The sequence below is a fragment of the Argiope bruennichi genome, chromosome X1 (assembly GCF_947563725.1).
Source record: "Argiope bruennichi chromosome X1, qqArgBrue1.1, whole genome shotgun sequence".
NCBI classification, from domain to species: Eukaryota; Metazoa; Arthropoda; class Arachnida; order Araneae; family Araneidae; genus Argiope; species Argiope bruennichi.
Genome location: NC_079162.1, coordinates 114,487,655 through 114,508,178, shown reverse-complemented (window position 1 = coordinate 114,508,178; position 20,524 = coordinate 114,487,655). Strand labels below are relative to the sequence as shown.

At 29.0% G+C, this 20,524-nt stretch overlaps 1 protein-coding gene across 1 annotated transcript in view; it reads left to right on the top strand.

Annotated features, from left to right (window-relative positions):
- LOC129958409 (peripheral plasma membrane protein CASK-like) overlaps positions 1–20,524 on the top strand; it is a 117,062-nt gene that overhangs the window by 61,969 nt on the left and 34,569 nt on the right. The window contains exons 9-12 of the mRNA XM_056070890.1: positions 6,204–6,309; positions 7,436–7,557; positions 9,515–9,592; positions 11,145–11,231. Coding sequence (XP_055926865.1) covers positions 6,204–6,309; positions 7,436–7,557; positions 9,515–9,592; positions 11,145–11,231 — 393 coding nt within the window. The remainder of the gene's footprint in view (positions 1–6,203; positions 6,310–7,435; positions 7,558–9,514; positions 9,593–11,144; positions 11,232–20,524) is intronic.

Here is a 20,524-nt window from a genome sequence, read left to right as displayed (position 1 = left end):
TTAAAAAAAACACATCTGTCTTCCTGTGTTTAATATGAAATTTTGATAAGATGAATCTCGATTTTGTATTGAATACTTATGAATTATTTTGATGAAGTAAGATCTTATTTATTGTGTTTATTTCATATGAAATTTTAATGAGAAGAAATTTGATTTTATATTTACATGCACTTGATGTGTCTGATGAAGTAAGCTCTTTTTTTTTCTTTTTCTTTCAAAGGCTTCTTTTACACTATATTTCTAAACGGATTGTTTATTGATAATGCCTCTGTAAAAATATAGATAACTTTAATGCTATTTCTTACTGAGTTTTAAATTCTTTAGCATCTTTATAAAAAAGCAAATCTTTAAATATTACTTAACAAATTATTCATGAGAACTGTATTCTGCTGAATGAATGTGTAGCAAGAATGCTCATAAACTTTAGTACAGAACCATCGTCAAATGTTCTTCATACTTGCTGGATAAGCAGGAAGGCGCCCGTTCTTAAAGTGGAGCTTACCTGTAATGAATAAATTCAGGGAGTCTCCATTTTAAGAAAGGGGGTGTTCATGCCTGAGTATCAACAATTCCTATTTCTCATCGGAGTAGAACTTCTTGTGAAATTGCAGTTTTTCTACAATAAAGAACAAGAAAGAAGCAGCAATGTGAAGGATTTGGTGATAAATAATATTCAGAAGTTATTATTTTTCAGTAACATCTTGTAAGAAATTACCTCTGTTACATTTCTAAACTCAGTTTTAAATCATATGTTAAGATATTTGTACCTCTTTGAATGGTCGTTCTTTTTCATTCAGATATTGAGTATTAAACAAGTTACTTCTATGGTTTTGCACTAAAATCTACAAGTATCGGTTTTTATGGAGTAATGCATTGTTTTTGTATTGTATATTGTCATAAATATAAGGATTTCAGGGTGAAGAGAAATACAATTTCTAATTGTTTGAATTTCCTCTTTCTCCTGGTGCTACTGTATTTATACAAATATGCCAAAATGTCATTTCTTTTTAAATGACATATTTTCGAAGGTATTCATACATTGCTGATCAAAGGAAATAATACCTTTTGCCTTCTAAGTTTTGCAATTTATGAGAATAAGTATTGAAACTTTATTCCTTCTTTTGTTTTTGAAAACTGTCTATAAAATAGTGTTTGACCAGATTAAGTACAATTTGTTCTTTTTAACCCTCTCTTGATGCCTTGCATATAATTTTTGTTCTTTTAAATATCCTCTTGCCATTGCCATTGGTGTTTTATATATTCATTACCGGACATTTTCCTTGATATGTTTCTCTATGTACGTCTTATCCTAATCTTTCATATTCTTTGGTGACATATTTGCAATAATAACAAGTATGAGCAAACTTTTATTTATAGAGACCTTTTTTTCCATCGCAATGAAACTTTTTCCTTTATAAACTGTGATACGAAAGATCTTTGTTTTGAAAAATAATTAATTTCGGAAAAATTCAAATCTTTTGCATTACCATTTTCCAAAACCTGAAATGTCAGTCGGCATAATTTACTTTATCTCCCTTTCAAAATAAAATGTGGCAATAGATAATTTAAAAATGATACCAAAATTTTTAATTTATTTGATACATAGAGATTAAGGTTTCGACGACACCGGGGACATTGAGAAAATACAGAGAATTTAAAAACAATCTTTAAAGCAGCGGAAATTGAAATTTTGAAATTACCCTTAAAAACAGAGGAATTGCAGGTAATTTTAAATTTCTTAGTTTTTTTCATCTAAAATATTTCGATATCTTCAAACAGTGCAAGAGTAAAAAGTCGTCGCTATAACTCTAAAAACAAACAAACAATAACAACAACAATAAAAAAAAACAATTTGCGACTTCTAAACCGCGGAAACTTATCCCTTTTCTACTTACTGCCATTTTCTGCATAGATCAGTCCATTATCCAAGACTACGAAAAAATACCGACATTAGAGCAGTGACTATAAGCTACTTGAATATAAGTTGAGCTATTGAAAATTTAAAAAAAAAAAAAAAAAAAAAAAGCTCAGTAGTTTATATTTGTGATGAATGCAGCTAAATTTTTTTTTCAGTTTTTAAACGCTGCATCTTATTTAAATCGATGTTTATTGAAAAACAATGCAATATTATGTAAAAAACTAATGTTTGATTTACACCAACTTCTTTATTCCAAAGTACAAATTCCCATTGCATGTTCAAAATTTGCAGATTCCTTGATTTTCCTGAAAAAACTAAAGTAAAAAAAAAACAAAACAAAAAAATTTTTTTTTGATTAATTTCATGAAGATATTCATTTAGATGATTTCTATTCTAGTTCTAGGAAATTCTTTAGAATTTCCCGATTTTGGAGAAATCGTTGAAATAATTCATGTATTGTCACATGGCAGTGAGGCTGTGGAAAGTGGATTTAGTTGCAGCAAGAATATGTTTGTAGGAAACCTGAAACTAGATTCATTAATTGATCCGTGTATGATCCATATTTATGAAAGTATTAAGTATTTTAAGTATTTCGCTTTAGTATGCAAAATTAGCGCATATGATGTATTATGACACTTAACAAAAGCAGAAAAAATTTCAGGTGGGGGGGGGGAGAAACCAACAAACGCAAATTAAGTTGTTTCAAAAAGAAAAAAGGAAATTGATGACAGAAAAATCTGCAGAATCTGGATAAATCAATGCACAAATATATACTTTAGAAAAAAAAAAAAAAAAGCTTATTTAGTGTTTTTGTTGAGTAATCATTAAATAGTTTGTATTATGATAGCAAGAATGTTTTTTGGGTTTTATTTCATTCGAGTCCTTAATTTTGAGTGACTTAAAATGTGAGAGCTTGAGGTAAGTGATCAGTATCTTTTTTCCTTTAACATGTGAATTTTGTCTTGCTAAATTCCTGACAATGAATAAAAAGGAATTGATTTTTTTTCTGCATATAAATAAAACATGCATTTAATGTATTATTTCAGGTAATGTTGAATTGTTGCTTGTTTCCACTTTCTTTTTCTACCCATAATAACCAAGTGGTATTATTATTCTATTATAGCTAGTGCATAAGTGCTCTTCGTGCTGTTCCCTATACTATGTATTCATACAGGGAAAACATAGGGAATTTTTTTCAGATTTCAGTGGCAACCCTAAAGATAAATTAAAAATAAAGAAAGCGAAAAAAAACAAAAAAAAAAACATGCTGAGATAATATTTTAGCTTGGACAAAAAATACGACTTTTTTAGTTACTTAGCATATTATATTACACTCATGTCTATAAATTAAGGATAATGCAAGTTCAGGAAAAGCAAGAGTCAGAAGCAAAACAAATGTGACTTATTTGTAAAGCCTATTTATTAAACAAAAGGTAAAGAGCAAAAAGGATGCTATATGTTTGATATCATTTATAAAAATTGCGATTTTTTTTTTTTTTTTTTGCTCCCTGGAGCAAATGAGAAAAAAAAAATTATTTACAAAAACCAATACTACATGGTTAGTATGATGGTTAATTCATAGTATATCTCCCAGACGATGCAATATAATCCGTACAACGCCTAGGCATGCTCAGTTTCAAATTAGCGATCTGATCTTGAGGAATATTACAACACTCATCAAGCAATACTCTCCGAAGTTCCGGTAGACATGTAGGAAGTGGTTGACGGCCTGCAACTCTTCGGCCAAGCATGTCCCACACATGCTCTACTGGATTAAAATCCGGTGAGAATGCTGGCCAGTCCATACGAGTGATATCCTCCGATCGAAGGCATTCATTTGCGATGTTTGCACGGAGAGAACGAGCGTTGTCATCCATAAACACGAATTCTGAGCCTATGGCGCCCCGAAACAAACGTACATGTTGTTCCAGAATGACGTTCCGATAGATTTGGCCTGTCATGGTTCCAATTTGAGCATGCAGGTCAGTTCTGGAATTCAGAATAATTCCTCCCCAAGCAAGCAATCCTGCACCACCGTAACGGTGTCATTCAATGATATTCTCTTGGTGATAACGGGTATCTAGCGTTCTCCATATGAAAGTCCGGCGAGAATCAGACTGCAAGCTAAACCTGGACTCGTCGGAAAACATCATATAAGCCCACTGTTGCGGTGTCCACAATGCATGCTCTCTACTCCAGGCTAACTGCAGGCGACAGTGAGTTGCAGTAAGTGAAACACATCTGACAGGCCTACGAGCATATAAACCAATCTGTCCTAAGCGTCTGTGCACGGTCTGCCTTGAAGCTGTCATACCATTGGCTGAAGAGAGAAGACGAGATAGGTCTGGCGCTGTGCTCCGTCGGTTTCTTTTGGCAGTAACTGCCAAATACCGGTCCTCATTCGGCGTTGTAACTCGGTAACGACCTGTGCTGTAACGTCTATTCACATTATCATCATCTTGGAATCGTTGCTAAAGCCTGGAGATGACACTCTGGTCGATTTCAAGTTCCTCGGATACTTCCAGCTGGGTACGCCCACATTCCAGACGACCTATAATTCTACCACGTAAAAAATCATCCAAATGCGTCCTTCGTGTCATAACTATGCGGTTATTGCAATGAACTATGCGGTTATTGCTCATCATTGTGACTTACTATCGGTGTCATCTGGTGTCTTCCTGCAATTTGAATATGATTTTTGAAGATGTGTGTAGTCATTTTACGGGTGATGCATGCATTTTAGAATCCAATTTCCGCGTGACTCTGAATTATCCTTAATTTTTGGACATGATTGTAAGATGTGCTGAACTTGAATGTAAAAACGTTTAAGCAAATTATATCCTTGTTTTTTAAATTCATAGAAAGTGGTATTTTTCCGAAGACAGGAGCATAATAATTTTTTTTTTATTTCATACTCAGTATGTATATTTGTTAATATTATAACTATTAATTTATATAACAGTGGAAACTCAGCTCTTATGTCTTCTATAAATGTTATATATTGAACGCTAGCCTGTTTAACTGTAGACTTGCAATTAAAAAAGAAAAACAAATACTCATAAATTTTGAAGGTTTTTTTTTACTATATTGCTGGATGAGAATATTAGCTTTTAATGATTATGTGGATGACTGTATTATTTGTATTATGTTATTTCTTAATATATGTGTGTAATCGTGGGCATTCAGTTTTTTTGTCTCTAAATGTCAAGTATTAAATCATGAATATGTTTAATCTGTTAGACTCTTGTATTTTTTAAAAAGAATCATGTTCCTAAGTTCGCAAGTTTTTATATTGCTTAGTGAGGATGTTAATTTTGAATTATTCTTTTTATTATACAAATATGTGTGTAATCTTGGGCATTCAGTTTCTGTGTCTTCTATAAATGTTGTGTATTAAATTACTTGTTTGTTTAAATTATTAGACTTCCCATTAAGAAAAAATTATATTCATAAGTTTGGAAGCTTTTTCTTTGCCAGATTGCTGAGTGAGAATGTTAGTTTTTAAGGATTATTTGTATTTGTTAGCATCATATCTGTGTAATCGGGGGCATTCAGTTTTTGTCTTTTATAAGTTGTATATTAAATTAATAATCTATTTAAACTGTTAGATTTGTCACTAAAAAAATGATATTCATAATTTTGGAAGCTTTGCCATATTGCTGGTTGAGAATGCTAGTTTTGAATGATTATTTACATTATCCATTTTTGTTAACATTTTATATTTGTAATCGTGGGCATTCTGTCTTATTATTTTCTACAAATGCTGTGTATTAAACCACAACCCTGTTTAAACTGTTGACTTCTAGTTTTTGGAAAATTGTATTCATAAGTTAATTTTTTCTGCCATATTGCTGGATGAAAATGCTTATTTTTAACGAAATTTTTTTATATGTTTAAGCTATTTTTTACTTAAAATTTATATATAGCTATCAACGACACATATTAGTGCTAAACAGCAGATACGATAATGTTGTATTTCAGCATTTATTTAATATGCATCAGTCTTCAAAATAGAGTTGGAACAATTGCATTTTCATCCCGTGATATAATATTTTCCCTTTACTTAAAATTTTCATGAAAAATTCAGTTGTATTTTATTTCAAAAGTAACTGAATTTTTTTTTCTTCTGTTTTATAAGTGAAAACTTCTGTATCATGATTGTAAAGATAATTGTTTATTTTAAATGATTTATTCATTCACTGTGATTCCTTTGAAGTTTTTATTGACGGTTTTTCTCCTTTTATGCTTGTGTTTAGTTGTTGGTCATATCTATATTTTTTTAAAGGGTGCTGTAATAGCAGCTGTATCAAGTCCGAAATGGAACAGTTATTATGATCCTTTAAATGACAGAACTTCTGATTATGGTATTGAAGATGAAATTACTGCTGCAGGTGAGAAGTTATTACATGAGTATATCTGGTTAGTTTTTATTTAAAGTATTCCAGATGCTATTCAAAATATCGCAATTTCTTATTATATACTAAATCCCTATCACTGTATCTATACTTTTTTCTACTTAGGAAAAATGTAAATGTTAAAAGTCTTTAAGTGTTTAATTTTGGTACAAGTAATTAACCAACGATCTGAATTGTTTCGTTTACCCTACATATAGAAACTTAATCGCAATATGATGCAAAACATTCTTTTCAGGTTAACTTTCATGTACCTCTCAAAATAACTGTAAAGTGTTGAAGAATGGTGTTAAAATCAATGATCATTTTCTCCAGCTTTAGTTTTGTAGTGTTCTTTTTCTTCTAGTCTGCCTATTTTTTTTTTTTTTTTTATGATTAGATTATTAGAATAATTTGTGATAAGACATATCGAGTGTAACATTCCAAAGTGCTGAATAAAAATAGGCATAATTAAGAAAACAGATATTATTTCAACCTTGCTGTAATAAAATGTGCATTTAAAAAAATCAAACCAAGGAAATGATATAAAATCAGAATTTCCATGGTGAAAACCATTTACGAAGAACCCATGCGTTGCAATGATATTAGGGAAGAATGAAAATCTAATATGTGAGGCTGATTAGCGATTTTTATTTTTTTTAAAAAGGTATCTAATTAAGTAATATATATAATATTTGTAATAAAATAATATTTAATTTCATTCTTGTAGCCGAAGGAAGGTAGCCATGATATTTGTAGCCAAATATAATTATTAAAATTATTTGGGTTCCATTTTGCAATTATCTAAAATTGAAATCTGTTCTGTTAATTTAATCTGTTAATTCGGATTATTAACTTATATTCATGTCGTTTCACATTGAAATTTTTCGTCATACCCGGTTAACAGGAGGGGGGGGAAAAGTTTTATTTATCGATCATTATTAAGTTCTATAATTTCTTTATTAAAAAAGATTTTGGTGTTTTATTTATATACGAGGGTATTTTTGTTCAGTAGAAGAAAACAATTTCGTACTAAATGTAAATTGAATCGTGTAAAATTATTTTCCATTAAAAAGCTCTTAGATATTGCTGATGATTATTGACTAATGTATATTTTTCTTTGCAGGTGCAATATCAGTAGTTCTAGATAGTTTAGATACAATACAATGTTTATCTGACAGTCCCATCAAAGACAAGGAATTTCTTTCATCCATTTTGGAAGATAAAAAGCTTCATACCCTGCTGGATGTGAGTATTTATTTTAACTATTATATTAAAATCTTTAAAAAATATAAAGAAAGTGAGGTATTTGTCTTTCCTTAAACCAAATTATGAAAATTTAGAATTATTTCGGTACTTTTATGAAGCTACGTACTTAATATGCTTTTATCTATAATGGAAATCTTTTATTTTTATTCTGATTAAATTATTCATTTGTTAAGAATTTATTCGAATTATATTTACAAGTTCTGTAAATTGAGTTATAAATTATTGGTTTAAAATTCTAATTAATGTTTGATTATTTTGAAATGTTTCTTACAATGTTGCTTCTAATTACTTTGTTAAATACTTCTAATTTTTAACTATTAATTCTTTGAATTAAAGTATTACTAATTTTTAAACTCTTCGCCATATACTGCCAATTCTAAGCATATAGAATATTATGATATCGCTTCTAAGAACTTTAAAAAAAAAATTGAAGATCGCAATTGTAAACGAATAGTTTTAAATTACGCAGAAAGAATAAGTCTAAACTTGAAATAAAACTAAATTTGTTTTACTTCAAGAAAAGATCTCATTTACTTCATTTTTTTTTATGATTAGAAGTATATTCATACTGAATTATATTTGCCAGTACATTTAGTTATCATGTTCTGATGAAATTATAATCCATAATCTTTATATTTGAAAAGGGAATTTGCTTAAAATTGCATTATTTATAGATTATCTGCCACCTTTTAATCTTACTTGTAAGTTCTTTAAATCTGGGGAATTATTTTTGATTTATATATAGCAAATTCATATAAATGTTGCTTAACAATACCCAATTTTCTGTCAGTGGTGAAACTGAGTGAAGACTAAAGTTCTGTCTGTAAATTTAATGCAGAAATTTTGTTCTGGCCTGTCAGGTCAAATTTAATTTATCAAACTCATTTCTAAAAATTTATTTTACATCGATGATGATTATATAAGGCATCATATCAATGCTAATATTGCGCACCAGACACAAAAAGATCAAAGTATAATCCCCTCCTCCACCAAAATACTCCTCAAAAAGCAAAAACAAACAAACAAACAAACAAAATCTTTAAAGCACTTTTGGACTAGCTACCTTTGATCTCCAACTTGTTCGATAGGAATATTAATTATATTTATATTAAGTTAAATCTCGCATTCATAATTTGATGTGATGTTCGTGATTTTTCTCTACGAAGTATTGTTTACCATGAAACTGATTGTCATGCAATTTTAATAGCCTTAAAACTTGTTCCGTTTATTGTATTCATGAAGCTTTCTAATAGTCAAGTACCATTCCATTAAAAACGTAACTCATTGGATAATCTGCTTGCTAGTTGCACATTTTTTTTGTACAGTAACTAATTTTTTATTAGAATCTTTCTTCTTTAACTTTCAACGGTGAAAGAAAATGACAGTCTTAAATATTTGACTAAACATGAAAATAGCCTGGGTTTAATTGCAACAGTGGAATTATTATTAAAAGTTATGTAAAAAAATTAAATATATCCTATCAAAATTGAGGAAAATATTGTTTGGCAACTAAACTTTATAATTAAAAAGATTTTCTAAATTTAAAAATGGTTTAAAAATAATGTTTCTAATTATATTTTTGAAAGTTTTTACTGATAAACTCTAAAATCTCGCTTAATTTTGGATTAAATTTTCAGGAAAACCAATGCAACAAGATGGAAATTCTCACCCTTCAAAGAGTATTTATTCCAAATCTAGGTTTAGGTAGCTCTAGGTCAAACGGTCTGGCATATGATGTGTCAACACACACATAGATCCTTTCCTTTATTTGTTAGTAGAAATGTTGAGCTATTTTTTGTAATTAATTTCTTATAGTATGTATTTTTCCTTACGAGAGAATGTTTAGTTTTTTAAAAATTTTGAATTAAATCACATGTTCATTGTATCAGAAGTTTTAATTGTGAATTCTAAAAATCGAATATTCTTTATATTTCAGCTTTATGATAGGATAAGCACAGAATCATATGGTACAATCAGGGGTCCTATTCCAGAGGCCTTCCCTACAGCTAGGGAGGTAATCTTTTTGTTATTTAGTACCTGCTTCAAAGTTGTATTTAAATGTATAAGGATTTTATATTTTATTTATTTTTTGTCCTATTTAATTATGATTTTCAATCTGTGTAGGTTAATAATTTTTACCGTAAAATATTATTTTCATTCTACTTTTTTTAAGAATAACGTTAATAAACAGTTTTAACAACAGCACATGTTTGGGACCATATGGAGATATTTAAGGCGTTGAATCATTAAAACATGAAAAGTTAAATCAATTTGCAGTACTTATTGATTTATAATAAACCAATAATTATAAACATTTTTGAAGTTGTGGACATTCATGAGTATAAGTTTGCAATGTGTGACTCCTCCTAGAGAAAAATAAAATGTCATTAATTCATACAGAAAGTATTTAAAGCAATCGTGTTATTACAAAAATATGTTGTCTAAAACTAAAAGGCTTTTTTATGAAGTTTTCAGAACATTAAAAATTTTTTATACTGATAATCTTTATTGAAAGGCATTGATTATATTGGTATTCTCAATTAAAGGCATTGAACTGAATTTACATGACATCATTAGAATTTTATGTGTATAAGAAATAATAATAGGAAGCAAAACTGGCTCATAAATTGGTTTGTGAATTTTTGTGTGATTTTTCATAATCATTTCATGTGTCTTATACCATTAATTTTTCCATTTAAACTACAGTTGTTTTAATATAATAGGCATCCATTTTCCCTTATATTTTTATGTTTATAGTGTTGTTTTTTCACTTGGGGGTTATATGTAAGGGATTTTCAATTCAACAGATGTATCATTGAGGAGCTAAAAATTATTTATTAAATGGAAAAAAAAAAAAAAACTTCAGCATTTATAGATGCCTGTTTACAATTTAGGCAGGGCAGTTTAACAAAAGCAGTGCTAAGAGAATAGTACTATAAACAAACCATTTGCACTCGAGTTTACAGAACTATTCAAATAACTACATCCTGTTTGTCTCTCATTCAAGAGCAAGATTTCTTAGTATCTTAAAGGAACAACAGTTATATATCAAGTATCATGTTTCGACTCTTTCTTGCACATCGAAGCACACGAGCATGCTTAGTCAAGTTTAGTATAAATCTGCTTCATGCTGCTCTCTAGGTGCGGTGAAATTAATTAAAATTGCTGATCAACTATTTAATTGTTAGACTAATCCTGCAAGTATGCTAGTACTGCTCATATTTTTTGGTAGTTGCTGATAAAATGCTATTAATGTCTTTGAATAAAAAATTCATCTGAATGTAGGAAAATAATTTTAGTTCAAAACAGTTTTTTAAATCTTAATTTTTAGATTCGAGACTGTTTTGTGAAATGTGACCCAAATATTTTTTTAATTGTCCAAGTTATATGTTAAATACTTCTTAAAAAATGACATGTAATATTGCATTTTTATTGAACTATTTTAATTTCATGATTTTTTTCTTAAGTTTTTGCCACCGTTTGTCATTACAAATTTTTTTGCCTAAAAAATAATTTGAAAGATATTTTATTCAAGAGAATAAATCTATTGAAATAAATTCTTTCAGGTTTTAGAGTTCCTACATTCAAGTTCAGGTATGATGTCACCAGAAGCTTCCGAGTTACGAGCAATACTACATGATCCATATATGCGGGTAATTAAACTTTTTCAATGTGTCTATATGTAAACTAAAATTATTGAATAGTATGGTATAATGGAACATCCTTAGAGGAGCATTAATTTATCTATTGGTAAGTCCTTTATTGCTAAAATGTTTTTTCTTTTCCCCAAAGGTTTGTATTGGTTGCTCTCTCTCTTTTTTAATTAGTTTGCTTATTAAAGGAAGCAAAAAGTTATAAACGAACTTGAAAATTTTGTTAATTAATGGTATTTGATTGAGTGCTGTAAATGTTGTTAGATTCTCAGGCCAGGTTCCAACCAGGCTATAAGTTTAACCTTATGTTGTTATCTTGGTTCGAAGCATGATCAGTGTGCAGTATCCTTGAACATTACAACAGTGGTGGACTGGAAACGAAAATATGACTTGCTAACAAACAATAAGAGCCCACTCACTCTTACAATGCTGTAGTTTTTTATAGCTGAAAACGGAATTTACCAAAATGCAGAAATTAAACCAAAAGGAGAAAATATAATTTTTGCAACATTAAATTATTATTTTGTATGCCAATATTTATACATAAAATTTTTTATATATTTGTGCGTGCCTTGGTGTTCACTCAGGTGCTGTCATTTCATATAATTTTACTTTTTTTCAAAAGATGTTTAAACCAAATACCAAAGAATAGCTAATTTAATATGGTAACTATAGTTTTTGCAAGCTAAAAATTCCTAACATTTTGCTTACTAACATGAAAGAATGAGTATAACTTAAGTGAATATTTCGTTACAATTACATACTTAATATTTTGTTAATACAAAGCGTAAAAATTTTCATCCACATGAAAATTGAATGTGTCAACTAGTAAGTAAATATAATCAATAAGTGTGGTCTTCCCGAACATTTTGCATATTCTAATAAAGTAATAAAATAATAAATCTCGGCCAAGGCCGTGAACTTTATCCGCAAATGTACAGATTTTTATTTTTTAAGTTCCGCTTGTGAGAAATTTGTACTTCGTAGGAAAGTAAAAAAAATGGAATAAGCATTTTGGATGTTTTTTTTTTTTTTTCCTTTTCCGACTGATTGAAACCAAAATTTGACACAGAATTGCAATTTCAGTATTATATCACATAACAAATTTCCATTATTAAAATCGTTTCTGTGTTATCATACTTACATGTATGTGAAAGAATAGATCGACAGAGATAAACTCTGACAAATTTGGTACGAAATTCCGTCAAAGTTCTATACTTTTGATGCAGAAACCATATATAAAATTTCACTTTTCTGAGTCGTTATGGTTTTGCGTTTACGTGCATGAAAAAATACCGACAGATTCCGGTCAATTCCTGGTCCGATTTAGTTGAAAACTTGGTACAAAGCTATATTGCAGATCATAAATATGTGCATCTAATTTTATTGTTCTAGCTCTTTATGTTTTGAAGTTATCGTCTGCATTTGTACTCGGACAGCCAAACAGACTTTCTACGAATGGATTTGTTTGAAATCTACAAATTTGATATCAAGACAAAATATTAAAATCATTTTTGAACTGCTGTGTTCAGACAGACGTAATTACAAGGAAATGTATTTTTCGGACTCTGGGAGCTCTGAAAAGTGCTGATTCGTCAAAATCTTGAATTCAAATTTTGTGACTATTATAATGACAGACTCTTAGGTTATATATGTAATGTTACTAATTACAGAATACAATACTATATATATTGTTTGAAATGGAACAAACAAACGACCCCCCCCCCTAAAAAAAGGAAGCAAGTACAATCATAATTTTTGTGACTGAAGCTGTAATAACTTTGATAGTCGTATAGCATACTTTTACCATGAATTTTTAATCATATTCTCAAAAATTTCTCTGATATTTTTAAAGAATATTTCTTAGCAAAATATTAATAATGCAAAAATACAGAAATGTATTGTATGCAGTACACTAAATATAGGAATTCAGACAAAACTCAGTTGTACAGTTCGTGTCATAATATATAAGCCATAAACAAATACTGAATTGCAAAATAAACACAATATAACAAAGTTTGAAGAGAAAGATTCAGAAGCTCAACTACTAAAAGTACACTGTATAGTCTTTTTAAATAATTTATTCATACGATTGCTGTATCTCGAAATCGATATTAATTTTATTATTATTATTATTATTTTGGTATTCTCAAGCAATTCATGTTTTATTACGATCGACGGAAATAGAAAATTGAGAATTCCAAGTGGAAGAACAAAAACTAACATAGTTACAGGTATTACAAATAAGCTATCTGAAGCATATTGACTAAATCAAATCTAAATAAGTATGAGGATCAGGTTGGCCAGCCGACAGAGAAACAAGGAAAAGTAGTAATGGGAAGGGAGTTCTAAGAGATGAGAAAAAAAAGTAAGGAGAAGTTTTGGAAATTTATTCTAAAACTGGAATTCTTCAGTAATTATTATCACAGTCAATAATTCGCTTGTCATTTTTCGTAAACAGAATAAAACGACATCATAACTAGTGAAACTCAGCCAATTGCTGAAATCAGGAACGGCTATCAGTGTTTCTATGCAAACGTCAGGCGGCGGGATGTTTACATTTAAATTTAAGAGGGGCCGACATTTCGACTATGTAGGATCGTCAGTGACGTGAAGTTTAGTTCATGATGGATTCTATTTCAGTTGACTGTTTAAAACAACTAATTAGTACTAGATGGTTGCAATGTTTTATTAAAACTAATGGTTTAAGAAAACTCAAGGAATTTGATGTAGCGTATTCATAAAAAACAAACAAACAAATAATCAAAAACAGTGTTGGTACCTTTTTTTTTGACATGGAAACCTACTCTGACCATTTGGGTCCACTTGTTGAAAAAACCCCGTCTTTTTAAAAATTTGATTCCGTTCATTGCGAAATTTCCAACACGGTGCTTGTGGCTCACTGAATTTTTTAAAAAAGAATTTTTGATAAAAGCATTGAGGGTACCACAAACGGCTTGCGACTTTTAGCATGGAGATAATATGCAGCAAACTATATACGGAATTGAGAAGTTAAATAAATGAATCGTATTGGTGAACCCATTCACTGCCATTTACGAGATATCTTGTAGGAAATGCTGTAAAATTAACCATTAACTCAAAGTCACACAGATAATGACTCTGACTCATCATTCAAGACGTTACATCATTTTGACGTTTTATTTGCTTATTTTTTAATTTTAATTGTTAAAAGTGCCTACAAAAGGGTAAGAAGATGTGGGAAATAATTCGGAAAAATATAAATTAAAGCAATTATATAATATTGGATCAATGAGCAAGACCTTGTCTTAAGTGAATAAATATGCATCGAATTACTTTTCAGAGTGCAGTTCAGAGTACAGTGGTTATAAATTTCATAGACAATGAAAGAGTTAGAAGAGAAAATTCTCAAATCTCTTTTGTTAATAATAGATTTTACGTCTTTTTGGCAATAATAGTCAGGGTTTTGACAGTTATACAATATTTAGCTTCTTAGGAATTAGCCTAGGGATCTTCCAAATCGAACCTAAATAACCTGGAACACGCAAGGGGAAACTGGCTACCGCTTTCCTTCAAACTGCGTATAAAATTAGAAAATGAATGTAATTTCAATGCACAGTTTCTTTTAAGATGATAATAGAATCGGATCCAAATAATATGTAAGTTACAATATCCTTAATAATAATTCTGTAGTGATGTTTGGAATAACTGTGTTCCAATAAAAGTATTTCATTAAAATATTGTGATAAATAAATAAAATGCTATTATATTATTTATTTTATTGTCGCATACATATGGCACAATTAATGTGCCAATATTAAATTAATGGTGATTTTGAAATTAGAAATTTGTTTATGAGCTGATTGATAGCCCCACAAGCAAATACTTGAAACATGCTTCTTCTTTGCTTTGAATTAAGGCAAACAGGTTGCAAAAAATTTGGCTTTTAAATTAAATATTTTGGAGATCAGACCGAAATCAGCATGTGAAGTCAGCATAACGTAATACTCACTTTAACTACAAATCCTGGTAATTTTTCAGAAAATATATTTCATTTCAGAAAAAAAGTGTTAAGATAACTTAAATTCCATCCAGTCTAAATATATAGCTGATTTTTGCATTTAAAGTAAAATGAAAATTTTTGTTTATGAAGAAATTTAAGTGACTTCAAGAATTTTCTTCTTTCAAAGAAGTATATTTTTTGAGATGTGGGCAGGACCTGTTGCTAAAATTATTATTATTACACTTGGCCTATTGATTTTACTCATATTTGTTATCTGTTTATTTAAAATATTTAATTTAATATGACATGTTAACTTATTCAAGTATAGAGAAACATTTAGTAATATGTTAAAAAAATAGCTTATGGATTATTCTGTTGACTGAAGAACAATTTTTTAAAATTCAAAATACGCCTCTATTTGATATTTGTTAGATTAATGAATGTTCCATATGTATGTAACATGCCATTATTATTTTTTAATCTTTTGGTGAAACTCTTTTACTAAAATATTGTTTTTGAATATGAAGGATTCTTTAAGAGCGTTGCAAAGCGCGTATCATTAAAAACGAATTTAATCCAGATATTCAACGACTGTATATTGAAATTTTATTCGTATGTTTCCTAATTTTATGCTCAGTTTTTAAGGATGTTGTTGTAGTCACCTCCGCATTGAATTTTTGGCTTATATAGTTCCTATTTGGAAGGCTAATGTAAGCGATTTTAGTTAATTTCCAAAAAATACCTGAGAAGCTATATGTTGTGTGTGAAGGCTGCTACCAACTATTTTTATTCAATTTGGCATCTAAAATCTATTAATAACAACAAAATAATTTTGAAATTTTTCTTTTTTAACTCACGCTATGCCTATTAAACCGCCAAAAGTTATATATACATATTTTTACATATTATTATATATGTAAGCATTATTTTATGTGTAAGCAGAATGCAGTTTGAAGATAGTGAAAATACTTTTAATTTCGTGACTTAGTTTTATTTCATTTTGAAGAAGCAGGCATATGTACAAGCGATGAGCACACAGAACGACACAGAAAAGGGACGAGGAAAAAGCTCTGGGACATTTTATCCCTGGTCTTATATAACTAGAGAAATTAATAGGGAAAATATTTCTTCATAGTGCTAATATATAATGAGATTTCGAGAGGGATTTTCGTTACACGCGTTGAAGAGGTAGGGGAAACACAGGGAGATTTTAAAAAATTTTTATCGTCAGCGGTATTTTGTCTCTTCACGCGGAATGTGGGAAAGTTAGACTTTTAGCGGATTCAGCAATTTAACAAAGCTTCTCTTGAATCAATTAAGTAGAGACAGTGAAATTGGATCACGAAATAAGAGAATATTTTTAGAATGAAGTTACTATGGGCTAAATTAAGATAAAATCTTGGAAATTAATTAAATTGAAATTAAAGTTAAAATATCATTACATATATACATTTGATTTTTTTTGTTATAGTACTATCACGGTCCTTGAAAATGAAACTTTATTTAAATTTTTATTTGCTGTTTTCAGAGCCCCGGAAAAGTATTTGATTTTTCTTTAGGTCCTTGAAAAATCCAAGAAAAATTAGTCCAATATACACCTATTTTTGGAAAACTAGAGATAACCAGTTCGTGAACAAATAATTTTCACTTTCTGATTTTGTCTTGAAAAGTCTTGTTATCTTCAAATATAATTTTCACTTTTTGGTTTTCTTTGAAAATTCCGCCAGCTGAAAAAAGGATTTGATATGGGAATGTTGTCACCAATTTTTTTCTCTATGTGTACTTTGAAGTGAAGAGGAAGAGGAGAGCAAGCAGAATTACTGTCAGAATTGCCAAGGAATCTTCAACAAATCCAGCAGTTGGACATAATACTATAATGCATTTCTTGTGCCTTTATAGTGTTTAAATGCAGAATTGAAATGGTCTTTGGGGAGAGTTATTATTTAAATAACTTGCATGGAGATTTCAAATTTGTTTCGAGATATGTTCTCAGATAGCAAGAATCAAAATATTCTCCTATGGGCCTACAAAATGCTGTAATTGATTTTCAGTTAACATTGTGCCTTATATTTAAAGGTGTTTTATTTAAATGTCCGGTTTATGTAATGTTTGATGAAGCTTTCGACATACTTTTGAAAACCAAATAAATGAATTTGCACATTCAGTTTGGAAGAAAACAATAAAGATAGCTAATATCAAATTTGGCAGGGTGGTTAACATCATTAAAAGTCCTTAAAAACTACCTATCATTAATAACCCTGATATTATGCCTTAAAAATGCTTATTTTCCTTTCTAAAGATTTGAGAAAAAAAATCTGTCAGTACGGCGTAGAATTCTGAGGTCAGATTTTCTTACAATTTAGGAAAATACTGCCAGTTTAGGAAAAATATCTTTCATTGATTTTACTCAGCATTCATCTTCTTTTTCTTGTCTAGGTGGGGAAAAATTGTTCCTTTTCAGGGATAATAATGTATATTTTTGGAAATCGTGTAATAAACGTTTTGAATATTTTTATTCTTTCTCGCGCACAAGCGAGAAGAATAAAAAGTTTTATTGAAGAGGACTCAGCATTAAAAAAAATTTTGAGCTGAGCAATTTTAAATGAACTGCTTATGACCATATAAAGTAATTTGGCGGAAATCACTAAATAAACATTACTATAGAATTGAGAATATCAGCAACATTAACTTATTATTAAAATATTGCCATTTTTGGAGGAACCGAGGACTAAAGTAAGTTCTGCTAATGATATAAAGAAAAGAAAGTAAGAATATGATTCTTTTGGTATCTTTATGGGTAATAAACTCATATAGTCCAATTAAATTGTCATGTAAATAACGAAAATGTTAAAAAAAAAAAGGACATAAATGCAATTTTACTAAATTTTGGGATTAATCATCCAAAACAGGCCACTAATTTGGTTCCTAGTTATCGGGTCGGATAGGGGAAGGTGAGGGAGGAAGTTGTAACACCGAATTTTTGCGTTTAAACAAAAGACTGTTAATCTGAGGGGGAAAATTTAAATATAAAAGTTATAGGTAATAATAAGACCAATGCATTAGTAAGACCTAATATATATATATATATATATATATATATATATATATATATATAAATAATATAAAACTATACATAATCACATTCTTTAAAAAATAAAGCAGATATTGATTCTGAAATTTTTACCAGGCATTACCTTCTGCATAACGCATACTTAAGTAGAATTTTTAAAAATCTTCGTTTAAATTGAAAAAAAAAAAAAAAAATTAAAAATATTTATCCAAATTTGTTTTTTTGATTATTCCATACCTAATTATTTTAACATGTGTATCTTAATGTGCTGTATTTATTGTATAAATCTTTTTAATTTTATAACTTTATTTGTTAAACTTTTCACGGAAATTTAAAATTAAATTATTATTTAAACGCATAGAAACGATGTCACAACTTTATAAACGCCTCCCTCCATCATTCGATCTAGAGCAAAGAGCAAATATAGTGACCAGTTTTGGATAGCCAACCCAACAATTTAAACAAATAAAATTTGCTGTTATGTATTTTTTCCATGCTAAAATACAATTCGACTGAACTATTAGAATAGTGAAGTGCTAAAATTAAATTTAAAGGTTATGCACTTTCTCAATAAGCTGAACAAGCTAAAGACTTTTTATTGTTAAGAAAATCTAATGAGTTGCAAAAAATGTGTGAAGAAATTTAACTATTAAAAGCGTTAGATGCAAAATTTCTTAAAAAGAAACAGATAACTTTTCTATGATTTTTATCCTAAATTTGTTTATTTATGTCAAACTTTTTTTCTTTCAAGTTAACAACTTTAAGTGTTAATGAAATGGCGCTGTAATGTTTTTTTTAAATACTTTTAATTGTAGTATAATAAAATAATTTTAGATATGAAATTTTTAGAAAGGTTTTATATATATATATATATATATATATATATATATATATATAAGAAACTTGCAAGAAAACTGAAAAAAGTTTCAACGTTTGGAATTCAGTGGTTTTTGGTGGCATTCTAGTTTGTATTTGAATAAAATTGAATACTTTCTTGCTCAAATTGGAGAGTTTCATTGTTACATATAGTTCTATTATTAAGCCTGCTACATTAATGATTCTTATTTTCTAAAGAATGCTTAAAAATATTTGTAAAGCTTATTTTTTAAGTATAAACTCACTCTATATATGACAACTTTCATAGACCATTCGACAGCCGAAGATATTTCATAAGAATTTCGTAATTCTATACAAAAACTGAATTTGAGAAATGTTTTTCTCTTTCTCTATGGATGGTACATCAGTAAATTGAAAATTCTTTGACTTATTGAATGATAAATTGCAAAAAGAATTTTACATTTTGTTAATAAGTAGTTGATAGTTGTAGTCTGCATATTGTCAACAATTAATTTAGGTATGGCGAGGAGTTTCCTCGTGGGATATTGGTTCCCTTTTCATATCTGTTCGTATTATTTAATTAGTGATTCATCAGCAAGAAAGGAATCAACCTAAAATTTTCAAAGAGTAGGATACTTTCCAAAATCTTTTGCAGAGCCAGATGTTTAGAAAATACTGCTACGCTGGGAATGTAGAATGACTTGATTATGTCCACGTTCTTATGAGTGTTGTAAAGAATGTATTGAGAACAGTGAAAAAGGCAAGTTTTCTACACAAAATCTAAATCATATGAATCATCAAAGTGTGGCAAATATTCGATCTTGCTTGTTTGAGTTTTTCTTGTCATTAACTAAAATTATTCAACCATTTTTAATATTTACAAGAGAGTGTACTCACTTTTGCTATTTTTGGCGCAAGATGTAGAAAAGGCGATTAGTTGTATGAAGATTCTTAGCGTCATAAAAAATCGTTTTCTTGAATGTCTAATGATTGTAAATATCATTTCCAAGTTTGGTTTTTCAAACAATGATTCGTATGCCTAGTTGTTTTAATGTAAATAAGATTTATTGATCGGTATATATATCTCTCTCTTGCAATTTTCCTCTCATTCTACTTAACACACGTCAAAAGGATTAAAAAAAGGATAGGATTAAACACGTAGGTTTAAAATATATATATATATATATATATATATATATATATATATATATATATATATATATATATATATATATATATATATATTTGCAGCTGAAGTGTTAGTGTGTTTGTGAACAGAGAACTCAGGATTTGTTAATGCAAAAATTGCATCTACAATAATAGTAGATATGATGAGGGCGTTTTTTGAAGCGGTATTTGGGTTATTCAGGGACGGGCATCATAATTTTGGACCATTATTAAATG